The 22,688-nt window shown below is 44.8% G+C and overlaps 1 protein-coding gene across 1 annotated transcript; it reads left to right on the forward strand.

The window, feature by feature from the left end:
• Nucleotides 1-326: 326 nt before the first annotated feature.
• On the forward strand, nucleotides 327-18,625 carry VSIG8 (V-set and immunoglobulin domain containing 8). Its single transcript, XM_040411446.1, has 7 exons — nucleotides 327-477; nucleotides 13,494-13,663; nucleotides 13,760-13,964; nucleotides 14,857-15,015; nucleotides 15,506-15,628; nucleotides 17,241-17,376; nucleotides 17,695-18,625. The coding sequence occupies exons 1-7, from the start codon at nucleotides 429-431 to the stop codon at nucleotides 18,008-18,010; spliced, it is 1,158 nt and encodes a 385-aa protein (XP_040267380.1). The 5' UTR covers nucleotides 327-428; the 3' UTR covers nucleotides 18,011-18,625.
• The last annotated feature ends 4,063 nt before the right edge of the window (nucleotides 18,626-22,688 follow it).

Raw genomic sequence — 22,688 nt, forward strand, 5'->3', positions numbered from 1 at the left:
TCATATTTCAATTTAAAGGTACATTATTGAATTGTCACATGTAGTTCCACTGTTGACCACCGTCCATGACGCATGCTTCCCTTGAAGACAATGCAATAGCGCCCCCCTAAATGGGTAACCTTTGGATCACCTGCTAGATTATTGGATAGTGGGAGTAATAGTAACCTCATATTAGGGGATTGGTATTTAGGCAGTTGTATGCCTCTTGGCAAAATACCTAAAAAACAATGGTACAGTAAGCCATCCTCCCTGGGTGTCACCTTGTGGAGGACACTTACCTCTCGTCCCATCTGGTACAGGTGTGTCTTTTTCTCTCAGCGCCCAGGACTCGTAGCACAGGTTTTGCAGCTTTTGCTCTGTGTACAGGTCTCTGTGCACACGCTGTTCTTCACAGCTGCTTGAGAGGAACGAACCCTTCTGGGATCAGAATGGGCGACCAGTGGGTGACCTGGTGGGTTATTCTGGGATTCATGCCAGGTAAGTGCCTATGAGTGCGTTACGTTATGTTTCCTACATATGTGTTATAGATTGTATGTTTGTATGTATCATATCAACCTTCGGCTGGTGCTACAACAGCCTGAGAACTTCCACTCCTTTATCTTATGTGAGAGGGAAAGGCAACGTAATATTTTATAACAAACCAGTTTAAGGGGAACTCTGTGTGCACACCCCTGATCAGGTATCAGGGGCCTCTCCAAATCTACTCAAGGTCTGTTGACTTTAATGGGTGGTGGAGGTAAGTCAATGCCACAATATTTGGACCTGGTATAGGTTACCGCTATGTGCTGGCTCTTCACTCAGCATTATGTAATTTTTGGCATTTTTTGAAATCTGTGATGTCATCGTAGTGGGTGGAGCTTATATATTTTTATTTTGGCTCATCAGGGTCGGATAGGCCCATCAGAGTGGCAGAAGATCCTGACACAATAGTTGGTCTTAAATGTCCAGAAGGCAACCTTAGTTGGAGGTGACTTTGGAGCTGATCACTTACCACTAGGGTCTATTACTTACAGGTGTGTATAGATGGAGGGATGTCCTCCTAGCCATCTTATCTGGTGGCCACAAGCAGTGGCGTACATAGAGAAGTACGGGCCCCATAGCAAGGATAAAACCAGGCCCCCCACACAAGACAGAAGGGTTTCTGCCTAAACCCTTTTCAATGATCTTTGGGCCATTTTTCCACTGCCTCATTTGCTAAAAGTTGTTTCTTTAGAAGGTAGAGTTCTGACCAAGTTTTCACCCCCATTAGAAGAGGAGAAGATCCCAACTAAGACTGACCCCACTCTTGCCCTGGTCCCCATAGCAGTCGCATGGTCTGCCGCTATGGTATTTACACCCCTGGCCACAAGGAACCTCAGTCTGGTACTCTGGTTCGAAGTGTCTCAGCAAATCTTCTCCATGTTTTGGAATTCTCTTCCCGTTTTGTGTACACAGCATCTATGCAGCCCCATGTGTTTCCTGCAGTTCTACATTACTCCCTCCATCTGTCTCCTCTACTACTACCCTTACGTTATCAAGAAGGAGCCATGGAGTGGAGTAACACATGACCACAAAGGATTTGTTTATAGGCTGTAACCATGGAAACACATAATTCGATATAGGAGCTGTGTACACCATACTGGAAGATACTGGACTACTGGACTATTTTTTATAGAGACATCTGAGAAATATCACCCACCATCCTTCATACAGGTTTATGAATTTCTTCTAACATGAATATCTTTCCTGGGGCAAAAGGAATGTGATAGGACTGGTTATAAGGGTGTATTCAGAGGAGAATGGTGGTCTTGGGGACATTTCCTAACCTGTCTTGGGTCTCTTCCATCCAAGCTTGAAGGCCAGGTGTTTTTAAAGGTTCATGATAGGTGACAGATGGGTTAGGGAAGATCATATACATCAGAGATCTCCACTTAAAGGAACGCTCCAGTCTCTACAGGTCTCAACTACCTGTAGCTGTAGGCACAGGAGGGAGGAGTCTGACACACATTTTCTAGTGTTGGGAAAAAGGTGTCAGAGAGCCAAGAGCTGCCACAGTGTAGAGACCAGCCTATTACCAACGTGAAGACAACCCATGAGCCATGAAGGATGCACATACTATCAGTCTCAGCTTTCATGTTAACTGTACTGTAGAGGAGTCTTCTTATATAACATATGGCCCCCATTATCACACACCAGACCCTCCCCTTTATACAGACCCCAGACCAAAGCCCTCAACTATATAGGCCCCAGACCAGACCACTCATCCATAAAGACCCAAAGGCTAAAGCCCCCAATATATACAGACTCGAGGTGAAACACCAATCTATACAGACCCATGGCCCCCAACTATACAGATCTCAGACCAAAACCCCTAACTATATAGACCCCCATTAATACAGACCCAGAGCAAACCCCCATCTATATAGGCCCCAGACCAGACCTCTCATCCATAAAGACCCAAAGGCTAAAGCTCCCTATATATACAGACCAGAGGTGAAACTCCAGTTTATACAGACCCAAAGCTAAAACCCTATCAATACAGACCAAAACCCCCAACTATACAGACCCCAGACCAAAGCCCCCAACTATACAGACCCCCATTAATACAGACCCAGAGCAAACCCCCATCTATATAGGCCCCAGACCAGACCTCTCATCCATAAAGACCCAAAGCTAAACCCCTATCAATACAGACCAAAACCCCCAACTATACAGACCCCAGACCAAAGCCCCCAACTATACAGACCCCCATTAATACAGACCCAGAGCAAACCCCCATCAATGTAGGCCCCAGACCAGACTTCTCATCTATAAAGATCCAAAGACCCCAATAAATACAGACCTGAGGTGAAACTCTAGTCTATACAGACCCAAAGCCAAACCCCTATCAATACAGACCAAAACCCCCAACTATACAGACCCCAGACCAAAGCCCCCAACTATACAGACCCCAGAACAAAGCCCCCAACTTTACACATCCCAGACCAAAGCCCCCAACTATACAGACCCCAGGCCAAATCGCCCAACTATACACACCACAGACTAAAGCCCCAAACTATACATACCCCCATTAATACAGACCCAAGAGCAAACCCCCATCTATATAGGCCCCAGACCAGACCTCTCATCCATAAAGACCCCAATATATACAGACCTGAGGTGAAACTCTAGTCTATACAGACCCAAAGCCAAACCCCTATCAATACAGACCAAAGCCCCCAATTATACAGACCCCAGACCAAAGCCCCCAACTATGCAGACCCCAGACCAGACTTCTCATCTATAAAGATCCAAAGACCCCAATAAATACAGACCTGAGGTGAAACTCTAGTCTATACAGACCCAAAGCCAAACCCCTATCAATACAGACCAAAACCACCCCAACTATACAGACCCCAGACCAAAGCCCCCAACTATACAGACCCCAGAACAAAGCCCCCAACTTTACACATCCCAGACCAAAGCCCCCAACTATACAGACCCCAGGCCAAATCGCCCAACTATACACACCACAGACTAAAGCCCCAAACTATACATACCCCCATTAATACAGACCCAAGAGCAAACCCCCATCTATATAGGCCCCAGACCAGACCTCTCATCCATAAAGACCCCAATATATACAGACCTGAGGTGAAACTCTAGTCTATACAGACCCAAAGCCAAACCCCTATCAATACAGACCAAAGCCCCCAATTATACAGACCCCAGACCAAAGCCCCCAACTATGCAGACCCCAGACCAAAGCCCCCAACTATACATACCCCCATTAATACAGACCCCAGAGCAAACCCCTCATTCATACTCACCCCAGGTGAAACTTCCATAAATACAGACCCAAGACCAAAGCACCTATCTATACAGACCGCAGGCCAAATCTCCCAATTATATAGACCCCAGATAAGACCCCCATGTATACAGACCCCAGAATAAATTCCCCAAACATATAGACCCCAGTTCTGCACCTACAGACCCCAGACCTCATCCCATCTAAACAAATCTTAACCCCCAATATATAAAAACCCCAAACCTCCATCTATACAGACCCCATGCAAAGCCTCCCATCGATACAGACTCCAGATCAAACCTCTCAATACATACAGACCCAGGCCAGGTCACTTTCTATACACCCCAGACTCAACCACAAGTCGTATTTAGACCCCACACACAGAAAAGACACCCACAATATTTATGTTACACGCCCTCGGTCCTGCCCACCAGAGAGGCTGGCGCTTTTTCCTATAGTGTGCAAGCACGGGCCACCGCTGATGGATTGCAGGGTGGTCATAACCATGGAAATGAGCCGTGTATAATGTGATGGAAAAATGAATCCAGCCAGTGAAGGAAGCAATATGGACAATCAAAATACATTAGTAAGTGCCTTGTATTAACTTTCTCTACATGATAAGTCCGCAGACTACACAAGGTTGGTTTGTGGTCCGTAGCCAAGTTTTTTTTGTATAGCTGTTTAAATATACATTTTTGATTCATTAGAGCAATTTTTAGATTTCAAACAGTCCAGGCAACCTTTACCCAGAGTGAGTATTGATGGCAAGCCATTCCCATACCCAAAGGGCAGAGCCCTGGTGAGTGGTGGCAATGATCTCTGAGGCTATATCCTCCAGACTGCTGGAATTCATGAGTGGAGTGCGAATACACTTTAATTACATATAATATAAAAAAAAGGAAGTATGACGGAAAGCCTAGAGATTTCCGGAGAAGTTGTGTACGAGGTCCGTAGAATTCTTACATTTCTAAGACCTGTTCAACCAGTTCCGAGTTTCTGCTTATTTGCTAAGAGAAGCAAAGGTGAAAGTCTCTGCTGCTCCTCTCATCCGAAGTAAAAACTATAGTCCGAGTGTAGTGCTGCTGTTATATACACTGCACAGTACTACTTCTCTGTCCTGTATACCGGGTGTAATCCTCAGTATATATATACACTGCACAGTACTACTTCTCTGTCCTGGTATACCGGGTGTAATCCTCAGTATATATATATATACACTGCACAGTACTACTTCTCTGTCCTGTATACCGGGTGTAATCCTCAGTATATATATACACTGCACAGTACTACTTCTCTGTCCTGTATACCGGGTGTAATCCTCAGTATATATATACACTGCACAGTACTACTTCTCTGTCCTGTATACCGGGTGTAATCCTCAGTATATATACACACTGCACAGTACTACTTCTCTGTCCTGTATACCGGGTGTAATCCGCAGTATATATATATATATATACACTGCACAGTACTGCTTCTCTATCCTGTATACCGGGTGTAATCCTCAGTATATATATATACACTGCACAGTACTACTACTCTATCCTGTATACCGGGTGTAATCCTCAGTATATATATAATACACTGCACAGTACTACTTCTCTGTCCTGTATACCGGGTGTAATCCTCAGTATCTGCTCTTATTCTGTATATATACACTGCACAGTACCACTTCTGCTGTCCCTGTATACTATGTGTAATCCTCGGTATCTGCCCTCATTCTGTATATATGGACACTGCACAGTACCACTTCTCCTGTCCTGTATACTGGGTGTAATCCTCAGTATCTGCTCTTATTCTGTATATATATACACTGCACAGTACCACTTCTCCTGTCCTGTATACTGGGTGTAATCCTCAGTATCTGCTCTTATTCTGTATATATATATTACACTGCACAGTACCACTTCTCCTGTCCTGTATACTGGGTGTAATCCTCAGTATCTGCTCTTATTCTGTATATATATACACTGCACAGTACCACTTCTCCTGTCCTGTATACTGGGTGTAATCCTCAGTATCTGCTCTATTCTGTATATATGGACACTGCACAGTACCACTTCTCCTGTCCTGTATACTGGGTGTAATCCTCAGTATCTGCTCTTATTCTGTATATATATACACTGCACAGTACCACTTCTCCTGTCCTGTATACTGGGTGTAATCCTAGACACTAGACACCGTGCACACCAGATGTGGTGCCTAACCACTGCACTAACTACGAATAAAGTGCGACGGTCCCTCCCACCAAGGTCTTTGAGAGCCCCATAGGCCCACTCCGCATAGGACAGGGCGGCCAGCCTAGGCCAACCGATGGAAGCCCCCACCCTTTTGTATACCTCTATATTAAAGAGACAATGAAGTAAGAAGTGGTCCATGGTTTCCAGCAGGTTACCACACTCCTCCCGGGGACAACCCCTTTCCTCTGAGTTTCTACACTTCACATTGTCCCTTACATATAGCTTACCGTGGAAGCAGTGCCAAGTCACATTCCAAACTTTCTTAGGGATCCTTTCTGAATTCAACAAAGACAGCCCACCCTCCAGATCCTGAGTTGGGCAGTCCCTCAAGGCCAGTGGGGCCTGAAAAAGGTAAGATAGAACCTTCCTGTCAAGAAAAAACCTCGACATGGTCTCCACCTCACCCCTCTCCAGACGTCACCGTCTCAGGATTCTCAGAACCGGGCAACATAAGCTGGAAGATATCCATGTGACACACGTAGGTCTTTCACTCGCCCTCCTGTCTCCCATTCCTGGAAGAAAGGCTGAAACCATTCCCTACAGGAAATTACCCACAAAGGAGCCCTCTCTTTCCAGAGGTTTGCAATATTCATTTTCAAAAAGGTATTTGTTAAGAATACCACCGGGTTGACCATATCCAACCCGCCTAGTCTCCTTGTGCGGTAAGTAACCTCTCTCCTGATTAGGTTCAGCCTGTTTCCCCACAACATCTGGAAAAAGAGGCTGTAGACCGTACCCCAGAGAGACCCTGGCAAAACACAAACACTTCTTAGATACAAAAGCACGGGAATCAGGTAGGCTTTGCACAGGTGAACCCTTTCCCTGAGGGATAAAGACCATCCCTTCCAACGTCCACCTTTTGGGCGACATCTTTTAGTCTACTCTCCCAATTTTGCTGATGATAATCTCCATCCTGGCCAAAATTGATGCCTAAGATCTTTACAGACTTCTGGGGTTCTGGAAGAGTACCCTGGAGATCGAAGACAGGATCCCCTTCCCCCAGCCAGAGAGTCTCACATTTGTCCCGGTTGATCTGAGACCCAGAAACCTCTGAATAGCGGTCCACCTCCGACATCACCCCAGCTCACCTCCTCTTCCGAAGAGGCAAGTAGGTCGACCCGACCAACCGTTAATCAGCGGAAACTCTCCGCCCCTTTGTACAAAGTTTTAACCAGTCTACAAACCTCCCGGGTAGACCATACCACAAAAGAACGGACCACAGGTACTCATGGTTCACCCGGTCAAAAGCCTTCGCCTGGTCCAAAGATAACAGAAACCCTTTCCAAAGGCCCGCCCTGCCCCGATCCACGGCTTCTCGGACACTGAGAACGGCGCTAAAAGTGCTCCGACCGGGAACAGAGCAGTGCTGAGCCTCAGAAAGAAGTCTCGGTGCAAACTTCACCAATCTGCAGAAAAGTATTTTTGCCAGAATCTTCCTGTCCACATTGAGAAAGCGATATGGGTCTCCAGTTCTCAATGCGGGATGGATCTTTACCCTTTGACAGAATAATCAGGGCTGACTTACCCATTGACTTTTGGCAGAGTGCCCGAGGAAAGACACTCGTTAAACACCTCTTTCAAGAGAGGAAACTAATTGTTCCTTGAAAGCCTTGTACCACTCGGATGTTAAGCCATCCGGACCTGTCGATTTCTTGGGCCTAAGCCATGAATTGCCAGTCCCACTTCCCTTGCCTGTTAGGTTCTGCCAAAACATCAAGAGAGGGATATTGTGCTGCACTGTGGTATCTGGTTCTGCTGGGGCGGTATATTGTGCTGCACTGTGGTATCTGGTTCTGCTGGGGCGGTATATTGTGCTGCACTGTGGTATCTGGTTCTGCTGGGGCGGTATATTGTGCTGCACTATGGTATTTGGTTCTGCTGGGGCAGTATATTGTGCTGCACTGTGGTATCTGGTTCTGCTGGGGCTGTATATTGTGCTGCACTGTGGTATCTGGTTCTGCTGGGGCGGTATATTGTGCTGCACTATGGTATTTGGTTCTGCTGGGGCAGTATATTGTGCTGCACTGTGGTATCTGGTTCTGCTGGGGCGGTATATTGTGCTGCACTGTGGTATTTGGTTCTGCTGGGGGCGGTATATTGTGCTGCACTGTGGTATCAGGTTCTGCTGGGGCAGTATATTGTGCTGCACTGTGGTATCTGGTTCTGCTGGGGCAGTATATTGTGCTGCACTGTGGTATCAGGTTCTGCTGGGGCAGTATATTGTGCTTCACTGTGGTATCTGGTTCTGCTGGGGCGGTATATTGTGCTGCACTGTGGTATCAGGTTCTGCTGGGGCAGTATATTGTGCTTCACTGTGGTATCAGGTTCTGCTGGGGCGGTATATTGTGCTGCACTATGGTATTTGGTTCTGCTGGGGCAGTATATTGTGCTGCACTGTGGTATCTGGTTCTGCTGGGGCAGTATATTGTGCTTCACTGTGGTATCTGGTTCTGCTGGGGCGGTATATTGTGCTGCACTGTGGTATCTGGTTCTGCTGGGGGCAGTATATTTGTGCTGCACTGTGGTATCTGTTCTGCTGGGCGGTATATTGTGCTGCACTGTGGTATCAGGTTCTGCTGGGGGCAGTATATTGTGCTGCACTGTGGTATCTGTTCTGCTGGGGGCAGTATATTGTGCTGCACTGTGGTATCAGGTTCTGCTGGGCAGTATATTGTGCTTCACTGTGGTATCTGGTTCTGCTGGGGCGGTATATTGTGCTGCACTGTGGTATCTGGTTCTGCTGGGGCGGTATATTGTGCTGCACTGTGGTATCAGGTTCTGCTGGGGGCAGTATATTGTGCTTCACTGTGTATCAGGTTCTGCTGGGGCGGTATATTGTACTGAACTGTGGTATCTGGTTCTGCTGGGGCGGTATATTGTGCTGCACTGTGTATCTGGTTCTGCTGGGGCAGTATATTGTGCTGCACTGTGGTATCTGGTTCTGCTGGGGCGGTATATTGTACTGCACTGTGGTATCTGGTTCTGCTGGGGCAGTATATTGTGCTTCACTGTGGTATCTGGTTCTGCTGGGGCAGTATATTGTGCTTCACTGTGGTATCTGGTTCTGCTGGGGCTGTATATTGTGCTGCACTATGGTATTTGGTTCTGCTGGGGCGGTATATTGTGCTGCACTGTGTATCTGGTTCTGCTGGGGCAGTATATTGTGCTTCACTGTGGTATCAGGTTCTGCTGGGGCGGTATATTGTACTGCACTGTGGTATCTGGTTCTGCTGGGGCGGTATATTGTGCTGCACTGTGGTATCTGGTTCTGCTGGGGCGGTATATTGTGCTGCACTGTGGTATCTGGTTCTGCTGGGGCGGTATATTGTACTGCACTGTGGTATCTGGTTCTGCTGGGGCGGTATATTGTGCTTCACTGTGGTATCTGGTTCTGCTGGGGCAGTATATTGTGCTTCACTGTGGTATCTGGTTCTGCTGGGGCAGTATATTGTGCTGCACTGTGGTATCTGGTTCTGCTGGGGCAGTATATTGTGCTTCACTGTGGTATCTGTTCTGCTGGGGCGGTATATTGTGCTTCACTGTGGTATCAGGTTCTGCTGGGGCAGTATATTGTGCTTCACTGTGGTATCTGGTTCTGCTGGGGCGGTATATTGTGCTGCACTGTGGTATCAGGTTCTGCTGGGGCGGTATATTGTGCTGCACTGTGGTATCTGGATCTGCTGGGGCGGTATATTGTGCTGCACTATGGTATCTGGTTCTGCTGGGACAGTATATTGTGCTGCACTGTGGTATCTGGATCTGCTGGGGCGGTATATTGTGCTGCACTATGGTATCTGGTTCTGCTGGGACAGTATATTGTGCTGCACTGTGGTATCTGGATCTGCTGGGGCGGTATATTGTGCTGCACTATGGTATCTGGTTCTGCTGGGGGCGGTATATTGTGCTGCACTGTGGTATTGCTGGCCCCGCCTACTTCTGTTGTCCCTTACTCATTATGTAGCTCCACCCTCTATAAATTTGGCTTTGCCATTATGGGGCCACATTTAGTTTTTTTTTTCAGGGCCCCTTGATGTTCCCTCTTCTATATAAAAACAGATTTAAAGGCATAGCGACCCCATTTCCTGCCTGCTCGTTGTGATACCTCTGGGTCGTTGTCTGATGAGAGTTTTCCCTGAATATTAAAGCGGGTTTTGCCACTACAGCAAATAGCCTTTATTATGCGGAGAAAGTTTCCATGGTTACGACCATCCTGTAATCCAGCAGCGGTGGTCGTGCTTGCACACCATAGAAAAAAAACATCAGCCTACGTGAGCTCCTACAGTCCTGGCCACCAGAGATCCTATAGTGTGCAAGCACGACCACCACTGCTGGATTACAGGATGGTCGTAAGCACGGAAACGAGCAGTGTATAATGTGATGGAAAAATGACTCCAGCCAGCAAAGGAGGCAATATGGAGAATCACAATACATTAGTAAGTGGCTTGTAATAACTTTCTCTAGATGATAAATGCCAGTTGCTGAAGTGAGACGACCCCTTTAAGACGGAGAGCTATGTACATATGTATACACGCAATCCAGCAGTGGTGGTCGTGCTTGCACACTATAAGAAAAAATGCCAGGCTCTCTGGTGGCCGGGTCCGGGGGAGCTCACTTAAGCTGGTACTTTTTTCTATAGTGTACAAGCACGGCCACCGCTGATGGACTGCAGGGTGGTCGTAAACATGGAAACTTTCTCTGCATAATACATTTTTAAGTAACTTCTAATAATTGATCTTGTGCTGTTCTTCAGTGGCATCTGATTATACTCCGATCACATCCCAAGCTGCATTTTTAATTCTGCTAGTTGCCTTTGGAAACAGATTGTAGTTTGTTAGATACCAGACATGTAACCCTGGCTGTGTATCTGTTACTTGAGTTTTGGATGCAGCTTTGGACGTGACTGGAGAATAAATTTTTTTTACCAGGTGGATGCCCTCTTTAAGTTGGCACACAAGTCCACCCTTCTTTATGGGGCAGCACGTGGTACAGAGGCGGTGTGTTTACACAGCAGGCGCTGAGCTGTCACCTGCTGCGCACGTGTGTATGCATGAGAGGCACACGATCCTGAGGGCAATCAAAGCGACTACCAAGCCTGGTACTGCCGGGGGTGGCACAACAGGACCTCGACATGTACCACTGCATAGCCAGGCCTGTAGCAGTCTAGGAGAGCTGGGTGACAGCCCTGTGAGTTGTCACCCATCTTTTCCAGGCATTGACAGTTCTGCCTCATCGAGAGATCTGCCATTCAGGAGCCTGGAGCGGCAGCGTACCGGGTGGGAGCTGTGGTGACGGCAGGTGGTCATGATGTCATGGTTCGGCGTGTGACATCACAATTATCTGAGGAGACCAGAACCTTTATATTTTCCCAGCCTGACAGAAACTGTCCCTCGGTGGTGGGTGTGGGCCCCATGGTGTCCTCCTCCCTGCAGGGCGTGTGTGTGATACCGATCAACGACATTCCTGCGCTCACGTTCGTCACACGTGAGGACACCGCTTCTACGAGATCTGACTACACACACTGAAGATGATGATTTCCACTTGTCGGTGTCCCAAGACCTTCCTGCTCTGTGATGTCATCACTGGTCATACCTGTGAACCTGTCACATAAATAATAACATGAACTCACCGCTCCCAAAACTGAACACCTGGGCGCACCGATCCTTTAAAGGATCACTGAGTTTTCAAAAAGATTTTCATATATCATGGGAACATACTAAACGTGTGAATCGGTGGCGGTCTTGAGAGCGGAGACCCCACTAATCTCTAGAACGAGGAGAGAGAAGCTCTTGTAGAGAGCGCTCTCTACTCACTACCGAGGACAGATTCCAGGCCCATAGACTTTCTGTGCAGCTTGTCTCCTGTAGTGAAGATAGAGCGCACGATATAAGAGGACTTCTCTGCACTCGGACCTCCACCTATCAAAACTTTTGTCCCTATGTAATAGCAAAAGTTATTTGATAACTTAGTGACACTTTAAGGACTCCCAAAATATAGATGTCATGGGGTCACTGCGGCTGGTACTGTTAAGAGGGTACTGTGGATGACACTGTTATGGGAATCACTGCAGCTGGTACTGTCAAGGGGGCACTGTGGATGTCACCGTTATGGGAGCATTGTGGATGTCACCGTTATGGGGGCAGTGTGGATGTCACTGTTATAGAGGCACTGTGGATGTCACTGTTATAGAGGCACTGTGGATGTCACTGTTATAGAGGCACTGTGGATGTCACTGTTATAGAGGCACTGTGGATGTCACTGTTATGGGGGCACAGTGGATGTTACAGTTACTGGGAACACTGTGGGTGCCACTGTTATAGGGGCACTGTGGATGTCACTGTTATGGGGGCACTGTGGATGTTACAGTTACTGGGAACACTGTGGGTGTCACTGTTATAGGGGCACTGTGGATGTCACTGCTATGGGGGCACTGTGGGTGTCACTGTTATAGGGGCACTGTGGATGTTACTGTTATGGGGAACACTGTGGGTGCCACTGTTATGGGGGATCCTGTGGATGTCACTCTTATGGGGAGCACTGTGGATGTCACTGTTATGGGGGCACTGGGATGTCACTGTTATGTGGGCACTGTGGATATCACTTTTATGGTGGCACTGTGGATATCACTTTTATGGGGGCACTGTGGATGTCACTATTCTGGCGGCACTTTGGATGTCACTGTTATGGGGGAGCACTGTGGATGTCACTGTTATGGGGGAGCACTGTGGATGTCACTGTTATGGGGGCACTGTGGATGTCACTGTTATGGGGGCACTGTGGATGTCCCTGTTCTGGAGGCACTGTTGATGTCCCTGTTCTGGGGTCACTGTGGATATCACTGTTGTGGAAGGACTTTGGATGTCACTGTTATGGGGGCACTGTGAATGTCACTGTTATGGGGCACTGTGGATGTCACTGTTATGAGGGCACTGTGGATGTCACTGTTATGGGGGAGCACTGTGGATGTCACTGTTATGGGGGAGCACTGTGGATGTCACTGTTATGGGGGCACTGTGGATGTCACTGTTATAGGAGCACTGTGGATGTCACTGTTGTGGAAGGACTGTGGATGTCACTGTTATGGAGGCACTGTGGATGTCACTGTTATGAGGGCACTGTGGATGTTACTATTATGGGGGGGACTCGATGGCTCGCACTGTTCTGGAGGCACTGTGACTGATTCTGCTATAGAAGCATTACGCTAGCTGTTATCACTGATTTAGGGAAATAGTGGTATGTGAAAAAGTGTAAACAACTGACACGAAGTGACGAATATGCATAGGAAAAGAAATCCCCCCTAATATAAGCATTACTGCAAATATGACATGTCTGTAGAGTTCATGGGATGATCCGTGTATTATCCATGTACAGCGGTGGCCTCATGTTATATACACGGTATACCGCACAGCCGCTGTGTGACGCTTTTCTTCTTTGTGGTATGATAGTCCTGATGGATTCTTGACGCTGTTTCTGCTTCTTCCATTCTACAGCACTGCTGGGTGCCGTTACCATCAAAGAATCAAGTATTGATTCCATTCTACATCCTAAGGGAGATAGTGTGAGCCTGAGCTGTACGTATGTCCTGGACCCCTCCGACATTGGAGTCTTGGACATTGAATGGTCCAAGATGAACCCAGACACCACAGGATTGGATGACCTGGTGAGTATCTCTATTATCATCAACCAAACCAGAAGTTACAGTTACTTGAAGGTTCACAGTCTCAATTCTGATGCTACGTCTCCTTTTCCACACCAGATTATCACCTACATGGACAACATCGTGGTGCCAAAAGCTCCAGCAGAACTTGTGAGCCGCCTCTCTTTTAAAACTGTGGATCCCAGCCAGGGCGATGCCTCCATCACAATAACTTATCTGGATGTTAAAGATTCTGGCACCTACCAGTGCAAAGTGAAAAAGAACCCTGGGCTGGCTATGAGGAAAGTTGTGTTAGTCATTCAAGGTAAAACACAATAAAGTTTACACGATGTCTACAACAGTGGTGGATGGTCATAGTCAACGATCCTCAACTTTTAGTTTCATAGCTAGGTCTATGCAATATTTTCTAGTGTCCTAATAGAAACTCCACCTAACATTTGGAAACTGACCTTGGTGGACCTATGCTCCAATGGTCAAGAGAACATGTCATAATGCTTCCTAAAGGACAGAAGCACAGTTACCTGTGGTTCTGGAGTAAGGACCGCCGTGGTCTTCTGTTTAGGTACAACAGCCAGGTAAACTTCATTAGCAATGTTCAAACCAAAGCTGGCCATAAACTTTGGATGTTTATCGGCAAAGCCCGACCATTTTCAAGGATCGGCCAACTCTCTCTTGATGGTGGATGTTGGGGAGGTAAATATTAGGCTGTTGGAATTTAACATGCCTGGTACTTTTGTTCCCTGGGATATAACCAACCAAAACAGTGATCTATCACCAGCTTACTCCCCTCTCCAAGAGATGGTTGTCAGCCAAATGAGTGTTCCGTCGAAAGGTATCTCATGTCTATTGCCACTCTAAGGTGCATCTCCACCCAAATAATCGTTACTGTTCAATGGGGGCAATGATGTTGCCTCTAGCGCAAAAGCAAACAACATAGGTCAGGGCAGGCAGAGTTCATGAACTACGATTAGCCAAGCAGGCTAGGTCAAAGGCTAGTGGCAGAAGTTCAAAATCATGTGCAATTCAAGAAACTCCAAGCACTACAGAAACTACAGCCCACCAGGCTGTAGGAGAGTGACAACCGTTCTTGTGAAACCGGTTGTCACAACCCTCCTCTCTGTATATCATATAACCCATGTGGTGAAATGGTTTGTCTACAATCAATAAGACGTGGACTCTTCTACCCCTGGATCTAGCGGCCCCTTCGAATCCTCATTGTTTTATCGAAGGAGAAGAGACCAAAGGAAGTGACGCCATCCTGAAGTGCAAAACAAGCGAGGCAACCCCGCCTCTGACTTACAAATGGGAGAAGATAGCCGGACCCCCCAACCCAGCCACCCCGGTGATAAACATGGGTAAGTGATGATGGCATGTATATACAATGAATGATATTATAGGGTATAATGTCACAAGGGCTCGTCCAGTTTAATACTTCATTACTGTATCATGTACAATTTGGAAACATTCTAAATTCTAATCTTTTTCAAGATCTCTGCTTGCTGAATGTTCATTTTCATGAGCTGCTGTGATGCAGAGGAACAATAATTACAGCTACCCCAACTAGAAAACATAGGACTCGGTGTGCAAGGAGTTTAATTAACTCTCTAGCGCCCTCTAGTGTCAAAGCCAGCCCTGGACGTAGGCCTGGCCTTTAAATGTGCAGGTCCAATTTATTTAGACCTATAACAGGGGGATCACATATATAAATACCATTAATTAAGATGACGCTGGTGTTCCCATCATGAATTGCTCAAAATTTGTGACTTTTATTATCTAACACACTTTGAATTTTGTATATAGGGATATGACTTTTCTAATGTCAGATGAAATTGTGTCGCCATACAGCTCCCCCGAATGGAGATTTACTAATCAAAAACATCTCTGATGCCTACGCCGGAGCATACCAATGTACGGTGGGGAACAAAGTGGGAAGTGGAACGTGTGTGGCTCACTTATCTATAACTGCAGGTGAGAAAAACAAGATATACACAGCAGTTATGTTCTTGTACATAGGGGGCAGTATTATAGTAGTTATATTCTTGTACATAGGAGCAGTATTATTGTAGTTATATTCTTGTACATAGGAGCAGTATTATAGTAGTTATATTCTTGTACATAGGAGCAGTATTATAGTAGTTATATTCTTGTACATAGGAGCAGTATTATAGTAGTTATATTCTTGTACATAGGAGGCAGTATTATAGTAGTTATATTCTTGTACATAGGAGCAGTATTATAGTAGTTATATTCTTGTACATAGGAGCAGTATTACAGTAGTTATATTCTTGTACATAGGAGCAGTATTATAATAGTTATATTCTTGTACAGAGGGGGCAGTATTATAGTAGTTATATTCTTGTACATAGGAGCAGTATTATAGTAGTTATATTCTTGTACATAGGAGCAGTATTATAGTAGTTATATTACTGTACATAGGAGCAGGATTATAGTAGTTATATTCTTGTACATAGGAGCAGTATTATAGTAGTTATATTCTTGTACATAGGAGGCAGTATTATAGTAGTTATATTCTTGTACATAGGAGGCAGTATTATAGTAGTTATAATTCTTGTACATAGGAGCAGTATTATAGTAGTTATATTCTTGTACATAGGAGGCAGTATTATAGTAGTTATATTGTTGTACATAGGAGGCAGTATTATAGTAGTTATATTCTTGTACATAGGAGGCAGTATTATAGTAGTTATATTCTTGTACATAGGAGCAGTATTATAGTAGTTATATTCTTGTACATAGGAGCAGTATTATAGTAGTTATATTCTTGTACATAGGAGCAGTATTATAGTAGTTATATTCTTGTACATAGGAGGCAGTATTATAGTAGTTATATTCTTGTACATAGGAGGCAGTATTATAGTAGTTATATTCTTGTACATAGGAGCAGTATTATAGTAGTTATATTCTTGTACATAGGAGCAGTATTATAGTAGTTATATTCTTGTACATAGGAGCAGTATTATAGTAGTTATATTCTTGTACATAGGAGCAGTATTATAGTAGTTATATTCTTGTACATAGGAGCAGTATTATAGTAGTTATATTCTTGTACATAGGAGGCAGTATTATAGTAGTTATATTCTTGTACATAGGAGCAGTATTATAGTAGTTATATTCTTGTACATAGGAGCAGTATTATAGTAGTTATATTCTTGTACATAGGGGGCAGTATTATAGTAGTTATATTCTTGTACATAGGAGCAGTATTATAGTAGTTATACTCTTGTACATAGGAGCAGTATTATAGTAGTTATATTCTTGTACATAGGAGCAGTATTATAGTAGTGATATTCTTGTACATAGGAGCAGTATTATAGTAGTTATATTCTTGTACATAGGAGCAGTATTATAGTAGTTATATTCTTGTACATAGGGGGCAGTATTATAGTAGTTATATTCTTGTACATAGGAACAGTATTATAGTAATTATATTCCTGTATATAGGAGGTAGTATTATAGGGTTGGTATTTTTATGTACTTGTTAGAAGAGTCACTATTTCAGTTATGTTGTATTATCCTTGATTTCTTATAAGTGATTGTGGTCTCTTCTTCCTTGGATCAGGTAACCGTACTGGGATAATTGTTGGTGCAGTCATTGGTGCTTTACTTTTGCTGCTTCTTCTTCTCCTCCTCATATGGTGTCTGATCTGCCGCTGTAACAAAAAGCGCTATGAAAAAGAGATAGCCAACGATGTAAGGTAATAATCTTACAGTTAACCACTAAATGTACTGACTACTAGCTGAAGTGGTAATAACTTTTCACTGTCTTACTCCATGCGGTAAGTGGACTTTATTGGATATAGTACAACAGATAGGTAGATTTCCTAGATGACAGATTAATGAAAATAAATTAAGGAACCAGGTTGGACCTAATCCATGTCCTGACTGCCGTTAGCTACGCGATGCATGGATTCTCTCATTGTATTCTCTGGATTTACACATTTTCTCATGTCTAGTGAAGTAATATCATGAGAAATGCCACTTCTCTGATCGCTGTCTCTTCTTCTCATCCCTAGAGAGGACGTGGCAGCTCCTCCAAGTAACAACAATAGCCGCGCCAGCAGTTTACGGAGTGCCGTTGGCTACCGATCACACAATATACGCTGGTCCACTCGGCAATCCTACAATGCAGCACCAAAAGATGAATTCTCAGCTCCATCCTTGACCAACAGTGAAGTCTCCAAGAAAATGGCCGAGAGCCCTGTTCCCTCATCTGGACCTATATTTATTGTTCCTGAGCAAAGCGGAAAATATCATCCATATAATCTGCAGCGAGTAGGGGGAGTACCGGTGATGGTGCCGGCACAGTCTCGAGAAGGTTTCATCGTCTGAGTCGTCTGTTTTCTTGAGAACTTTGTCCTACACATGAATATCACATGGGACCCGAACATCTCAGAATGTATTCTATTGCAACTTCTCTATTTGTATATATGTATAAAGGTCCATTGCGGAGAAGACGCCCCTAATATTCTGGTTCAGGCCACAGCACATGTTCCTGGACTTTGCACAGCCTTCTACCCTTCCTTGCAGTAGCCTTTACCCTAGATCCACTTTTTCTGTGATTATTGTGATGCCTGAGGTAGAGTCCTATGTAAGTTCATACTCCATATAAGTAATAAGGAAATTCTCAGGCATGGCCCTCCACCTCCAAGCACATAAACAAGGCCTCAAGGGCTGGACCTCTTGGCCAGAGGCATAACTTGAAACTTCTGAGCCTCAACACTTTTGCCCCTTCAAGTACCAGGGTGCAGCTGCCTCCTCTCTATCCACTGATCTTTTCCAACAAGATAATGAACATTTCTATAAACTGTAAACTAAATCATGATTCATAACCTTGTGCCAATCACTATGACAATAAGATATTTTTTTTTACCTTGGGTGGAATTGGAGATCTCATGCATTTTGTGATTTTTGGTTGTTTTTGTTAATATAAAATGTTGTACAAAGCTCAGGAACTATTGAATTGTCATATTGAGAAAAGTGGTGGATTTTACCTTATTCTGTGTGATGTCTAGTCTATGGCCTAAAGAGATCCCCAGGTCATGGCACACTAAGTGATCACATATGACTTTGCTGTTCCACACAATTGTTGTACAGTTACAAATAACACGTTCAGTCACTTAGTAAATAAATCTCATTACTTATACTGACCAAGTTACATCCTGTATTATACTCCAGAGCTGCACTCACTATTCTGCTGTTGAAGTCACTGTGTACATACATTACATTACTTATCCTGTACTGATCCTGAGTTACATCCTGTATTATACCCCAGAGCTGCACTCGCTATTCTGCTGGTGCTGTCACTGTGTACATACATTACTTATCCTGTACTGATCTTGAGTTACATCCTGTATTATACTCCAGAGCTGCACTCACTATTCTGCTGGTGCAGTCACTGTGTACATACATTACTTATCCTGTACTGATCCTGAGTTACATCCTGTATTATACTCCAGAGCTGCACTCACTATTCTGCTGGTGCAGTCACTGTGTACATACATTACTTATCCTGTACTGATCCTGAGTTACATCCTGTATTATACTCCAGAGCTGCACTCACTATTCTGCTGGTGCAGTCACTGTGTACATACATTACTTATCCTGTACTGATCCTGAGTTATATCCGGTATTATACTCCAGAGCTGCACTCACTATTCTGCTGGTGCAGTCACTGTGTACATACATTACTTATGCTGTACTGATCCTGAGTTACATCCTGTATTATACTCCAGAGCTGCACTCACTATTCTGCTGGTGCAGTCACTGTGTACATACATTACTTATCCTGTACTGATCCTGATTTATATCCGGTATTATACTCCAGAGCTGCACTCACTATTCTGCTGGTGCAGTCCCTGTGTACATACATTACTTATCCTGTACTGATCCTGAGTTACATCCTATATTATACTCCAGAGCTGCACTCACTATTCTGCTGGGGCAGTCCCTGTGTACATACATTACTTATCCTGTACTGATCCTGAGTTACATCCTGTATTATACTCCAGAGCTGCACTCACTATTCTGCTGGTGCAGTCCCTGTGTACATACATTACTTATCCTGTACTGATCCTGAGTTACATCCTATATTATACTCCAGAGCTGCACTCACTATTCTGCATTCTACATTCTACACTATTCTACATTACTTATCCTGTACTGATCCTGACTTACTGTACATACCTCAGTGCAGCACAATATACTGCTACCCTCCCCTCAGTATTCAACTGTATCACCATCCTGAGGATGGCGGCACAGTTGAATTCAGGAGGACACCTGGGGGTTCTGTATATAAGTACCTGATGTTTCTAGCATTCTGAGAGCATCAAATTGTTATGTACCTGGCTGACAGCCATGAGAAGGGCTCGGGTGGTCTCCTCGGCATTGGCCTACCGGGAAATTTCCCTGGGAAGTCTAAGGCCAGTCCGCCCCTGGTTATAGGGGTCCCTGCAGTGACTTCAAGAAAGCAGGTCCCTGGGAAAAGAAGATACTGGCTGGTCTTCTTCCTTACCTGAAAGGAACCCACCAGGAAGGCCTATTATTTCAAATACCAACTCTGCTACTAGTAATTTAGCTGACTACCTATATTTATTTCTCCAAAATATGTTCTTAACTTACCCAGTTACCTCTTGGACTTGGGCCAATAATTCGAGAACTACGGGAAAAAGAGTTCCACAAATTCCTTAACAGCAAAAATGGGGGAATCAACGTGTCTCTCAACTGCAATCAGACTCAGATTGAATTCACTTCATTACCTCTACGCATTTCAAGAAAGTGGACAGTAATAGTTACTTTCATTTTACTTTTATTTTTTAGGGGTGCACCACTAATGAGGCGAGGTGAGGCGATCGCCTCAGGCAGCACCAGGTAGGGGAAAGAGGGGGGCAGAGGAAGGGTCATGGGCAATGAGTGCTTTCATTATGGAAACGCTCATCTCTACATATTCAACTAAATCTCTGTACTTAAGACAGCAATACAGTTGAATGCCGTGACAGGACACAGGAGCGATGTCTCCCTGGTCCACCGTTTCCTCTAATAGGTTTTAGTCCTACTTCCTGTAGCCTATCAGAGGCCGGTGTCATCATTATTGTGCTGCAATGTGCCCCTCATGTCCGATTGTGTCCCAGGTTTTTAGGAATGCCGAGTGGTGTTGTGTGGCCCCAATAGGTTTCGGTGTGTGTCACGGTGCTCCTACCTGGATACCATCGCTCCACAGGGTTAGGCTCCGAAGCAATAAAGGGGAGAGTGATAGTGGAGGTAGAGAATAAGCCGAGTCCAGACTTTATAAAGTTCAACAGCTTTACGTGACTAACTGGCATCAGTGCAATAAACAGTCTTTCTCTTTGTTTCAGCAGGTTTTGGCATAAACTGGCAGGCAAACTGGGACATTCTGCTTTATCCTTCTCTGCTGTGCTAAACTCGGCTTTTGTCTGGTTACTGGACTCTGTAACGATTCTGGTAACTTTGGAGTATGGTGCCTTTGGCTGTTGACCCCCGCGTAGTACTCTGTCTGTAAATCTGTAAGGACTCAGGGTGCTCTATGAGCTGCTTCCCTCTGGAGAGACTCCTAGTGCAGAAAGGGGACCTTCCCACACGTCTGCTTCTAACACTGGCTTAACAACTGACTAGACACTTCCTGCAGCTGCTTCCTGGGTAGGAAGCAGGATTAGCCCACTTCTGCCTATGGGGGGAGAATGGAATGATGAGTTCCATTCTATGTAAAGATCTCTCTGCCATATATCCGCTGCCACCTGCTGGTGAACCAGGCATATAACATGTAATACAACAAATAACAGTTACATAGCAGAACAATTAATGCACAGTGTAAGAGGACCTCAAATAAATACACCGATGACATTATGGTTAGCCCATTAGAGAAAGTAGCAGGGTGTAGGAATGGAGTATTACAACAACATCTCTGATGCAGCCCCGGAGAGTTTTTCATTTTTGCTTTTTTGTTTTTCACTCAATGCCTTTCTGGGGCGATAACTTTTTAAATTTTCCATTCGCGTAGCCGTATGAAGGCTTGTTTTTTTGCGGGACAAGTTGCGCTTTCTAATTTCCTCATTTAATATTGCATAAGATGTAACGGAGAGCTGGAAAGAAAAATTCCAAATGGGATGAAATTGGGAAAAATACTGAATTCCGCAACAGTCTAATGGGTTTTGTTTTTACGGCGTTCCTTGTACGGTTACTTTTATTCTCCAGGTCACTACGATTATGGCAATACCACATTTGTATAGTTTTTCTTGAATTTTACCACTGGAAAAACATTTTTTTTTTCTGTTCATCACCATATTCTCACCCCTATAACTTTTATGTAGTTATTTCTACAGAGCTGTGTGAGGGCTCCTTTTTTGCAGGGTGATCTGTAGTTTTCATTGATACCATTCACTTGTTATTTATTTTTTTGTGGTAGGTGAAGCGGTGAATCGGCCATTTTTACTTTTTTTCTGTTTCGCCATTTGCCGTATGGGAAAAATATATTTATATTTTAATAGTACGGGTGTTTCCACACGTGGTGATACCCATGATGTGTCATTTTTTTATTGTTTACATTTTTAACTTTTTTTTTTTTTTACATTATTTTATAATTCCCATAAGGAACTATAACAAGCAGTCATCAGATTGCTTCTCTCATACACTCCAATTTATTAGCATTAGAGTGTATGAGAAATACGCTGTATTCCCATGGAGCCCTACCACAGGCAGGATCTCCATAGGAATGAATGTGCGGCAGCTTTGGTTCATTCCAGAGGACTGAAGCTGCCGCACAATGCATCCGGCTCCCCCGATCTCTACCACCTGGAAGCGCGCACTTCCGGGTTTGTGCACATACAGTTTATACTTTGTCTCTGTGCTCCTATATACTTTGCGACCATGCTATGCCCCCTGTACTGTGCCATTGTGCTCTTTGACCCATGCTGTGTGCCCATTTACTGAGCCGCCATCATACTGTGCCTCTTATGCTCTGTGCCCCCATGTACTGTGCCCCTTATGCTCTGTG

Source organism: Bufo bufo, chromosome 11 (assembly GCF_905171765.1).
Source record: "Bufo bufo chromosome 11, aBufBuf1.1, whole genome shotgun sequence".
NCBI lineage: Eukaryota > Metazoa > Chordata > Amphibia > Anura > Bufonidae > Bufo > Bufo bufo.

Excerpts from the sequence above, each read along its gene's own strand:
- VSIG8 (XM_040411446.1), top strand. The coding sequence starts at position 429 with ATGGGCGACCAGTGGGTGACCTGGTGGGTTATTCTGGGATTCATGCCA. Across the intron at positions 478-13,493 it reads TATTCTGGGATTCATGCCAG|CACTGCTGGGTGCCGTTACC; the intron begins GTAAGTGCCTAT and ends TCCATTCTACAG. Across the intron at positions 15,629-17,240 it reads TCACTTATCTATAACTGCAG|GTAACCGTACTGGGATAATT; the intron begins GTGAGAAAAACA and ends TCCTTGGATCAG.